The 12,639-nt window shown below is 30.5% G+C and overlaps 1 protein-coding gene across 2 annotated transcripts in view; it reads left to right on the top strand.

Annotated features, from left to right (window-relative positions):
* Positions 1-6,263: 6,263 nt before the first annotated feature.
* Positions 6,264-12,639, top strand: part of LOC143192631 (protein O-mannosyl-transferase TMTC1) — a 666,349-nt gene continuing 659,973 nt past the window's right edge. For both annotated transcript variants that reach the window (XM_076398096.1, XM_076398095.1), the window contains exon 1: positions 6,264-6,597. In XM_076398096.1, the coding sequence (XP_076254211.1) occupies positions 6,305-6,597 (293 nt within the window). In that variant the 5' untranslated portion in view covers positions 6,264-6,304. The remainder of the gene's footprint in view (positions 6,598-12,639) is intronic.

The following is a 12,639-nucleotide window of genomic DNA, read 5'->3' as shown; positions in this document are numbered from 1 at the left end:
TGATAATAACTGGTTATAAATCGACGAAGAGTTCGACGAATCGAAGAGTTGTGTCAGCTCTTTGCTTATTTTTACTGATTACAAATCGCTGTTTGTACTAGTCTGATTGATACAAATAGTCAGCCAGAAATGATTAAGTCTCTAGTCAATAACTTCAAACAGGGACGAGGTAATCGACGAAGTTAGAGTGGTAAGTGTTGATACTATTAAATACGAAGTTACTGGAGTTTTTGTTTGAAATATGCTTGTGTTGCAACTGCACTCAATATTAACTAACATGGCTCGAAAAAACTATACACAATATATACGGAAGTCAGTGAAATATTTCATATTGCTATATAGTAAATATAAATGCAATGTTTAATTGTATTTTGAGTAATTTACTTTTTTATAAATAGACCTGAAGAAAGATAGATAGTAGTTGATATGGCTGAACAATATGGCGACAGAGTGTAACGTCTTCCACTTTATCACTGCATAATCGACCACATCGTATTATTATGGGATGTGGAAAGAAGAAATATAAAAATATTCAGCTCGAGAAAGATATACAAGCAGGAACTGTTTGGAAATGGAGAAAAAATGATTGTCTATAATAATACCCTTTGGTAAACTTGAAATTAACCAATGGTGGAATTGTGCGCAATATATGTATTAGATGTACTATAATATTAAAATAAATTACATTTTATAACATTTTTGTTCCATAATTTTATTTACAATATAATGTTGTTATAAATCAAAGCCCAAATAAACTAAAAGTCAAAGATAACTGCGGCAATATTACGACGTTTTGACGTCATAAATTTAGAAGACGTGTGTAGAAAATGTGTATTTAGTCGAATCTTTTTGATGTTACTATTTATATATATAGTAAACAAAATGTTTTGCCTTTCTTTTCTATTTGTTATGCTTTAAAGTCTTATTTTCCAACCGTATTGGCTTGATCCTACTACTTGACGTGGGCTTTGAACTACTACCCTTGTCATTAAGCCTACTTAATAGCGCGTAACAAACTTTAGTGATCATCCTAGAAGAACTCCGGTCTTAACCAGCCTGCTTACTGGCGAAAGTGGGATAGTTATTCCCTGTCGGTCCTTATACTACCGTCCAGTTACATTTGCACTTACAATTGCAATAATAAAGTACATTCATGATCTGCAGAATTTGAACCCATGACTATAGCAACAGTTGAAGGACCGTCCTGACGCCTTAACTACTACCTCGTTAAAAATTACGCTATAACTTAGTTCCAACTATGTATATTTAGCTGTCTCGAATATATTTTTATGACTTGTGATAGTTTTCCTGCCAAAAAAAATATGTACGTACAGATATCTATACATCTATTAATTCTTCTGTATGGTATTCTCTGGCTCCAGTATGAATTGTATATTTTAATATTTATATATATTAAAATGTATATAAATTTATATATTTATATTGGAAATTATGAGTCAGAAACTAGTTTACTAACTAAAATTACAGTAGTTTGTAAGGATAGCATTCCTACATATGTCGCTAAATCTATCAAAGAGGCATTTTTGTAATACGTAGTGCCTCATACAACATTTTTAAGATTATTAATGATATTAACTGCAAATCATTATAATGAAGCTAAAAATTATTTCAATATGTTGTATATTTTTATTTTTATAAAAAATAGATAGTTCATTGATTAAAAATAAAATGAACAAAACTAAGAAACAACAATTTTTTTACTAAACCTTTAGGACATCATACTACTTCTTGTTCATATTTTATATTATTTAATACAGGAAATTGTTTTGTTAATGTTGAAGTCGTTGATATAGATTTAAAAACGACATACAAAGCATTACTGATAAAACCACTACGATGCAACATTAATTCTTGTTGCTTCCATAACGTGCGATATATAAGCAATCTATTTTTACGATATCAATTTTTCGTTACGAATTCTCTGCGATTTTTTCTCGCGCTTGCTAGCAACAGTCGTAGACAGCAATGGTCGATCTAGGGCTAATGGTCGGAAATACAGCGTTTAGCGAAGGTTATTCTTCGGAATGAGGGTGTGGTGCAACTGATAAGGCTCGATTTGCGCTCAGCTTTTGCTTCATAAATTTTACGAGATCGTGAAGTAAAAAATTGTCGATGCTTTCAGGCCGATACTATGTTTTTTCCCCTGTTACGCCTGATACGCTACTAATGGCCGAGAGAGACGATCAGGGTTAATGGTCAATTGCTGCGGTTCACGTGTAATATTAACTCCATGGAAAATTAGTAATTGATCTAATGGAAATTGGCGATCATAATAAAGTGAAATTGCGTTACAGCCACTACATACATTTTATATATATATATATATATTATATATACATAAATTTTAAATATACATATATATATATATATATATATATATATATATATATATATATATCGCATAACATATCTTATTTAGAAGTAAATTAATACTTAGTCCAGAATATCAATTTTTATATTGAAATATTAATAATTACATATCAATTGAAAAGTCCCCGGCGTGATACTTAGATGGCGTTACTAGAATTAAATCCTTACGTTTTTTGGTTAACCCTAACCCTCAAAAGATACGTGTATAATTTTCACAGCTGTCGGACCATTAGTTTGTGAATTAGAGCCTTTTGAGTGAAGCAACATTTGTTGTGAAAATAAAATGGATAAAAAGGAATTTCGCGTGTTGATAAAATATTGCTTTTGAAGGGAATATTGACTGTCCCAGAAAATAAATTATCAAGGATTAGTATGCTAAGTTTAGACGTGGTAAAATGAGCACCGAAGATGGTGAACGAAGGGACGCCCAAAAGAGGTTGTTACCGACGACAATATTTTAAAAATCCACAAAGGGATAATGAATGACCGTAAATTGAAATTGAATAAAATAGCAGATACTCTAGAGATATCAACGGAACGTGTGCATCATATCATTCACGAATATTTTGGTATGAGAAAGCTCAATGTAAAGATGATGATTCGGAGCAGTGTTTGAAGATCATCGAGCTTAATAAACCCGAGTTCTTGCATCGATATGTGACAAATGAAACATGGCTTCATAAATTCACTCCGAAGTCCAATCGAGAGTCGACCCAGTGGAGTCCACACGATGAACCCGCTCCAAATCAAGGGAAAACGCAACAGTTGGCTGGCAAGGTTATGGTGTCTGTATTCTAAGGTGCGCATGGAATAATTTTCATTGACTACCTTGAAAAGGGAGTAATCATCGACTATTGCATACTAATGTGTTTTACCATGGTAGGCCGCGGACTTTTCAATTGACCTCTTAAATAAACATCCGCAAAAATAATTTAAAAACAAATAATTACGCAATCAGAAAAACTATAGGAAACTTTCGGCTTTGCGAACATTAAAACTTTTTGCTGACAATCTCTCATCCTTCTTGATAAGTTTAATTCCCCGCGTTATCATATTATAACTCGACTAATTATTAATACATTTAATGGCGGACAATATATCAAGCTCTATATTATAGGAACAAAAAATGAGGCCGAAAAACAACCCTTCTTGACCCTATTATAACGAAAGTTTTTATAAGCGTTTTTATGATTCCTCTCGCAGTATGGTTTATCGTGATTGTTTAATTACCGCCGTAAAAGAAATACAAATTATATTGACGATAAAAAATTAATTGGAGCTTTTAATTAAAATATACGCGGAGAGATATGGTACTCATCTTCGAAGTTTGTTATGGAGAACGTATAAAAAAGTGACATAAAAACGGTTATTATAAACAATTTTTATTGTAAACATTTGTATTGAGGTAGGATAAAATATTACCGCGATCAAAATATAGTAAGACATAGGGGTCAATTATTTATACAAATTAATTAGTCTTTTTCATAGTAATCCATCCTTCATCCAATCCGTGTTCGAAGCAACCTCATGTTGTTAGGATACGTTACTCCTCAGTCATTTCCGGATTTGGCGCATGTACATATTGAGCTCCATTTAATTTTAAAACAGAAAATAATCCGAGTTTGGCGCATACGTACATATAGGTTTATCTACTTAATTTCTATATATATATATATATATATATATATATATATATATATATACATATATATATATATATATATATATATATATATATATATATATATATATATATTTATAAATACATATATATATATATATATATATATAAATATATATATATATATATGTATATATATATATGTATATATATATATGTATATATATATATATAAATACATATATATATATATATATATATATATATATATATATAAATATATATATATATATATATATATATATATATATATATATATATATATATATATATAAATACATATATATATATATATATATATATATATATATATATATATAATTATATATATATATATATATATATATATATATATATATATATATATATATATATATATATTACACATTAAATCTAATAATCAGAATTAAAACAATTAAGTATATATATATAGGTGGTAAAGAGTTTCAGGTGGTTAATGGTAAAATTTTGGAAATAACACATTTTATTTAAAAAAGTATTGAATAAAACGAAATAATAAAAATATAATAATAGTGTTCCCATTCTATTTTTATAAAATCATATTACATGTTATTTTTCTATGAAATCACATACTACACAAATTTGATATATAAGTGATTTAATGTTGTAACTATATATAAGGAGAAATAAAATGAAATAATAAATATAATTTCTATAAGCCTTCTATTTTTATAAAAACACCATATTAAATTAATTTACATATATGAACAATTAACGAGACCTCTAAAAAGGATATATAAATAAACAAACCCAGCTTATATACTTAAAACCAAATGAAAAAGCCACCACTATATATGAAAGCAGTGAAATTCTCGTAAATATCTCCAAATATGATCAACTATGATCGCTACTATTCCTGGTCACAAATCCCATTAATGAATTGACTACCTCAAGCTTTCCATAACGTATATCTACTTTTGTTAGAAAAATTAATTATTTATAGCATCACTGTACACTGTTCTTGGATCTTAGCAAAATGCTGACTAATTTCTTCTCCTGTGAATTTCACATTTTTCCACTTTCACTCTCAACAAATTCTAGCCACATCTTACCCATAGAATAAAACTTAAATCATTACTATTATATATTAAGTTTAAAATAAATGCCTAATTATTATCAGATACTACAATTTTTTCTGCCACTCTTGATGGACCAACCTCATTAATGACTTGACTACTTCCAACCCAACATGAATCATTTTCATCTCTGTTCTTGTTATCATTAAATTTTGGCATATGTTGATACCTATTCAATGTCGTTAAAAATAATGTGTTATAAATTTGGCAGCTAACATTCCCTGTATAAATAAAATTGATGCTGTTTGGAATTTATAAGTTTTAAAAATTTAACCTTACATTCTGGACTTACCCACGTTCTTCCATATTCTAAAACCAATGTATGATAAACCACCAACAATGACAATTTAATTGTTATTACTATAGAATTATTAATGTACCACAAAATTTTAATATCCTAATAATGAAAAGAATAAACCATATTGATTTCCTTTTCTATGGTCAATAAGTACTACCAATTTGATTTCATTTTCTAAGGAAATTATGAGTACCATTCCAAAATCACATATTCTTCTTTGAGATAAACTATTCTTCAAGCTTTTTGTTAGCTAGAGTGAGGTCTGAACAGTATGACAGAAACTGTAGAGCCTATGTAGGGCTATTTGAGCGTAATGTGGACGTATTTCAATCACTGTATATTTAATATTGGTCATTTTTGGTTAATGGGGATCAGAATTAACTACTTCTTCACGTTTTAACAGTTCTTGATATACAATACCAACCTTGTCCCAAAAGACAGAAAGCATTGTCTTGCGACAAAAGCCACTTTTTTCTTACAGTCGATGGACCGGCTTGGTCTGATGGTAACCATGATTTATTTACTTGAAATTTTCGAAATAAATTGATTTTTAATCATCATTGATGAAGAACGAAAGGTAATGCATGGCGCAAAAACAAGTTGTCAAGAAATAAAACAGGAAATTAATTACAGACAGACCTAGAAAGAAATTATTTGAATTACATTTTAATGGGTTTTAGTCGTGGAGGGGTCACATAATGAACAACAGTATAATGTTTTATGTTTTTTAAATCGAAAAAGTACATTATAAAGTGACTATAAATTATAATAATATGTACGTTTTGTTACAGGTGTTGAATACATTTTAAGAAGAACTTTATCCAACTGATTGCGAAGATGAAGCGCAAACACTTACATCAATATCACAATACCAGTGCCCACGAGGATAGCAAGAAGTCGCCCTCCACTTGGCCAATGTATGGATTCGTTGGGACTCTAGCGGTGGCTTGTTACTTGAACGGGATCGAAGGTGATTTTGTGCACGACGATATACCGGCAGTGACACTGAACAGAGATGTTCTTGCGATAAATTCGATTAGTGATGTGTTCAAAAACGACTTCTGGGGCATGCCAATGGCAGACGAGGACAGCCATAAGAGTTACAGGCCTCTCACTGTGTTAACATTCAGGTAAGGTCAAAATTTATAAAACCTTACCACATCTTAGGCGTTATATTGACATACAGAAAACAATCCATCCAAGGGAAAAAGTGAATATGAACTTATAAAAATTTATAATACTAACAGTGTGAGTTTGATATCAAATCTTATGAAACTTACAAGGCATATTTGTATTTAATATAACATAACCCTTGTTGCTATATAAAAAATCTTCTTCCCTTCATCACCTCCTTAACGCAACTTCATACTATTTACAATGGTCTAATTTATGATATTCGCATTTATTTATTTTCTTTATTTATTTTGACTTTTATACAAATGTGATAGATATTATAACAAATCGTACCTTAAATAACAGTCACTTCTGATGTGTTGTTGAGTCTGTAGGACAGTGTGGGTTGTATTCATGACTTTTTCGGTTAATTATTTCGGTCTATTCCCACCAACTGCATGTGAACAGTTTATTTGTATACTGTCATGTATCAATTTAATCATGGTTCATTTCTTTTTCATTCCATTAAAATTCGAAATACTTTTAGCTATTGTTCATATATTTTAATACATAAACAGACATGCATAAATATTAAAACCCATAAAAAAGTAATATATTGTTATTAAATTAAAAGAACAAACAATATATATAAAACTTATATATTAAAATATATGCAAACTATCTCAAGAACTAACACTCACTCACCTTTTTTAAGTGGCATGTAATTAAACCTGATTTCCATAAAGTTTAAATAATCAACAAAGTCAGTTTAAATTGCTACATGGTTGAACATTATAACAAACGTACCATGAATATACATGATTTCTAGTTACTTTTATTTTATAATCATAAACATGGGATATTAAAAGAAATAATTATGTATTTTATTTTTATAACATTTAAATAAGATTGAAGTAATATATTTATAGTCAATAAATGAACTATTGGCTTCCCAATATATAGGTCAATATGGTAAATAACTAAAATAATTGAGGAAAGGTTCAAAGAATAAATTCCAACACAGTTATATATTTTATTACATTAATCATTAAATATCTTAATATTTACCAGCAGTTTAAAAATATTTACCAAATTATTGCTATTAATTAATTATATCTTCTATTTATCCACAAATTATAAAGGTAGTTTTACTTTTTCTACATATTTTCATTACAGCATTTATGTATTGATATAATTTTTACATTTATAAATATTTTTCACCTAATATATATGTTGAAAACAATAAATTTGAAAAAAATGAGGCTTTTTATTTTTTATCTACTTAAAAGAATAAATTCTTTAGAATTTTTAAAAGGGTAGCTGTCTAATAGTTTATTTCATTCTCTGAATAAACCTATGAAATGATTAATAATCACTATAAACTGGGACAATTACGCATTGCAACATGGCTGAGACTTGGAGCATAAATAATTCATCTTGCGAAATTTATATACTTCATTGGCCACCTTATCAAAATTTCGTTCCATATTATCTGTAAACTAGTATCGTCGGTTGCTTTTTCCGTATAAAAGGGAAGTATAAATATTATCAAAAGAAGAATGTCATAATTTATAGCTCTATCCTTTTGCCTCCATTGTATTCTGACCCAATATATTTATGGAATTTGAGTTCTCACCAATATTTTCGTTAAAAAAAGCTTGTTTAACTATATATTTCTTTCGGATATCTAAATGAAGAATATTTACTAAAATTTTAATGGTCTTGTGTCGTTGGGATTATATATTTAATTATTCCGTTCAATTTTTGAAACAACTCAAACATCTTATAGTAACCTTATATTAACAGTTATAAATTAATATATCATAGCATAACTCATTGAATGTGGTAAATAATGTTCTGCGTTTCTTTTGTTCTCTACTACTATAGACGAATTGCCGGCAACTTTAAAAATACACCTATCCTTAGGATTATAAGCACAGGCGAAAAAATTGATGTTCAGGATCCAGGAAAATTAATATTCTTAATGTGATACTTGTTGATGAAAATAAAATAAAGTTATTCGCAATGCATTTATTGCAAACTCTTATAGACTATGAACAGTAGAAAAGTTCAATTCAATGTTTTGAAACAAAAAGCATTTATAGAAAAGTTACTCATAAATGTTCTAGTAATAACGTAGTAATAAAATTCCTACCAAATATTTTCCCTCCATTCTTATACACTGTTCTAACCGATTGCGTAAAACTTAAAGGGTAACAAATTGTTATCTTTGATCTCTGTTTTGGTCTAGTTGAGGCCAAGTATTCGATGTTTTGCTTCTTTACGCACCCTTCTAAATGAAATTGGGCTTTATTATTGAAGTTTGCACTGCCTAGTACTTTGCTTCTTTTAGACCAATTTAATTTAAACATGATTTTCCATTTTATAAGTTAAATTTTCTTCAAAACAATTAATTGACACGTTGATTTCGATATATGCAAAAAATGGCTAGGTGCTTAGAAGCAGAAAGCCTGAATGGCATTAGAGCAATAACTGAATAACGTACTCAAGTCAAGCTTTTCCGGCTAAAACGCGATTTTATAGTCATCGATTTCATATCTGAGTACAAAATATGAGGGACCGCAACATACGAATCGTCACTCTTTGGCGTCAGTCAACATAACTCCACTCTGACCCTCATTATGTGCATTTCAAATAGGATGTAAAGATAGGAATTCACTCAATGAACTCTCTGTGTTTCAGTTTGGTATCATAAGTTACTTAGAAGATTACAGATACAATGCTTGAAAATAATATTATCTTCTATTATTTTTTAAATGAATTGTAGTATCCATTTTACCAACGAGGGTTCATCTGAACTGGACCTATTGTTTAACGTGGGCTTCAAACTACAGTCCTCGGCATTAACCCTACCGACTGGCTACTGATCAACTTACAAATAATCCCACAAGACATCCAGTCTTACCCATCCTGGCTACTGGCATGAGTCAGATTAATTTCCTTGTTAGATTTTGCACTCTTGTTTAGGAAAAACACATATTTTAAACAATCACAAATATGAATTAACGACCACGCCCCAGCAGGATTCAAACCCGCGACTATCGCAACAGCAGGTGGACCGTTTTGTCGTCTTTACCACTATGCCCATCAAGCCGGCAATTTCTATTTCATTATAATTTGGACAATGCTTCTCCTATAAGTTACATTATACTGTTCTAGGTTTCCACGAACTAGCGAATTTTCCCCCTAAAATTTCTGAAGTTCCAATAACATCTTTACATTAAAACTAGCCATAACAACTCAATAGATCGATTACCAAGCCTCTATGAAGAATACTATTTCTAAAATACCATGGGACATTAACCTAAAATACCTACATCATATCTAGAAAAACAGTAGAACACTTGTTTCTGTATATGTCCTTTCAATTTATTTATAATTTATAATCATTTTGTTATTATGAAAAAAAAATTGATAAAAAGGAATTTCGCGTGTTGATAAAATATTGATTTTTGAAGGGAAAAAATATAGTTAAACCAAAACTTGGTTTGATACCGAGTTAATGGATACTGCCCCAGGAACATCAATCATCAAGGATTGGTATGCTAAGTTTAGACGCGCCATCTATGTCTCGGGCGGCAATCAGCAGTCATCCGAGTGAACTGTACACGATGAACCCGCACCAAAGCGTGGAAAAACGCAACAATCGGCTGGCAAGGTTATGGCGTCTGTCATGGAAAAATTTTCATTGACTACCTTGAAAAAGGAAGGACCATCAACAACAAAAGTTCTATATAGCGTTATTGGGCCGTTTGAAGAAAAAGAATGTGCTGCTTCACCAAGACAATGCACCGTGTCACAAGACAGTGAAAACGATGGCAAAAATCCATTAGTTGGGCTTCAAATTGCTTCCTACTCTACCGTATTATCCAGATCTGCCCCCCAGCGACTATTTCCTGTTCCCAGATCTCAAAAGAATGCTCGCTGGGAAGAAATTTTCGTCGAATGAAGAGGTTATCGCCGAAACTGAGGCCTATTTTGCAGCAAAGGACAAATCGTACAACAAAAATTGTATCGAAAAGTTGGAGGCTCCCTATAATCAGTGTATCACCCTTGAAGGGAATTATGTTGAATAAAAAAACTAATTTTGCCGAATGTTTGTTTTACTATGGTAGGCCGGGGACTTCGATTGACCTGTTATAATATAAAAAACTACAAAATATCTAAAGAAACATCAATATCAACAGTTCTTATTCTATCGATGTCGCGAACAGATCAATATTCCCTGAAAAATAATTTTCTCTATTCATCACACACAAACCTACCGATCTCATAACCGAAAGGTCCTTAATTTCGTTCGATTCTCCAACGTTGCGGACCGCCATTCCCATAACGCGAAACACTCCCGCGCTCCCTCCACCACGCTCCGCCCGTCGCTTCTTTCTCTACCCGCAGGGTAATGGGTAATTTAGATTGATTGCGATTTGTTGTGGCCAAGGTTAAATTACGCTACACTTTTTGCGCCAGAGCCAGACGAACTTCTTATTTATTCGTTCGACTTCGACACCATTCCAATGCGCCTCTAACAAGTAATCATAATATAATAATATACCATAGAGAGATTACAAGAGAAAAATACATCTATTTAAAAATTTAATGTGGGTTTGATAAGATTTTACCAAAAATATGTTTTTACTTTTTTAAATTCTTCATCCAACCATCATCACGAGTCAAACAACAACAATCAGAAGCTCTTATATCTCACTTATCCTTTTCTAACCACCATTCTCGCCTTCTACTATTTAAATCTTTTAGAGTGCTTTCAGATTTTTCGCTACTTCAGCTTTAATTGGATTATTTATCTCATATTTTACAGTTTTACAGTAAGTGAAATTAAAGTTCTTGTAGAATTGAAGGGAGTGGGTACTCCAGACGCACTAACCATATAATGTGGTAGAATATTGAAAAATATTAAGTAAACATACTATCATTATAGCACTTGGTAAGAAAACTAATAGGGGCAGATAATAACTATTGCTCAGTTGATATCTTCAGAGTGTCTGCTATTTCATTCAATTTCAATTTACTACCATTCAAAATCATTGTGTAGATTTTTTTAATGTTTTCATCTGTAACAACCTCTTTTGGACTTCCACCGCATTCTTCGTCTTTGGTGCTCATTTTAACACGTCTAAACTTAACATATCAATCCTTGATGGTTGATTTTCCTGGGACACTGTCCGGAAACTCGGCATCAAACCAAGTTTTTGCTTCAACTGTATGTTTTCCCATAAAAAATCAATATTTTGTCAGCTCGGAAAATTCCCGTTTATCCATTTTTTTCACAATAACAAAACATGCTTCACTAAAAATGCTATAAACCACCAGGGGTGTGCAAATGCAATGGTAAGTAGTGGGGCAAAGTTTCGCTTAGTCCAATCATTGGCGGCGCAGACAACGCGAATTTGATTGGTTAGTTTAAAATAGTTATGTAGAAATCTGTAACGAAAATACTTTGCTTTGATTGGCCTGCCATTTCCTCTGATTATTTTGTGACGTCACATTTATTGGCCAATAGTATTTAAATAAAAATCAAATTTAAATTTTAAAATTAATTTATTAAAATAAAATCCTATACAAATATACATAAGTGTAAATAATGTAAATATATATTAACAAAAAGCAAAAAAAAAACAATTATGAACTCTATTCTAGGCAATCAATTTTATGCCATCAATTTTATAGGATCTCTTAGAGTTCTAACTTATCTTGATATATTGAAGGTAAACTTTAAATCCTTCCCTGTTGATATTGCATTAACTTCATTAAAGCAAAAATACAATCACACCTCATAATAACTTAAAATTTGGTTTTGAAAATCATTATGGATTGGACAGTTGAAACACTAAAAATTTATGTGTTTTTTAAAGATATTTAGATTTTAGAGTATTTAATCTGTGGAACTACTTAATACAGAATATAGACAAATATTGCATGTTGTCTCTTTTTCAGAAGTTTTGTTAAATAGCCTGAAATAAGACTAAAGTACATTATTAGACTCTTGTTTTCCTCAGAGCAAAATTCTCTGGAACTGAAAA

This window comes from Rhynchophorus ferrugineus, unplaced genomic scaffold (genome assembly GCF_030347505.1).
Source record: "Rhynchophorus ferrugineus isolate W39M unplaced genomic scaffold, kcgeb_rfMv2 rfM3, whole genome shotgun sequence".
Taxonomy (NCBI): Eukaryota; Metazoa; Arthropoda; class Insecta; order Coleoptera; family Curculionidae; genus Rhynchophorus; species Rhynchophorus ferrugineus.
Note: the sequence above shows the minus strand (reverse complement) of the source record. Positions and strands in the feature narration are given on the sequence as shown.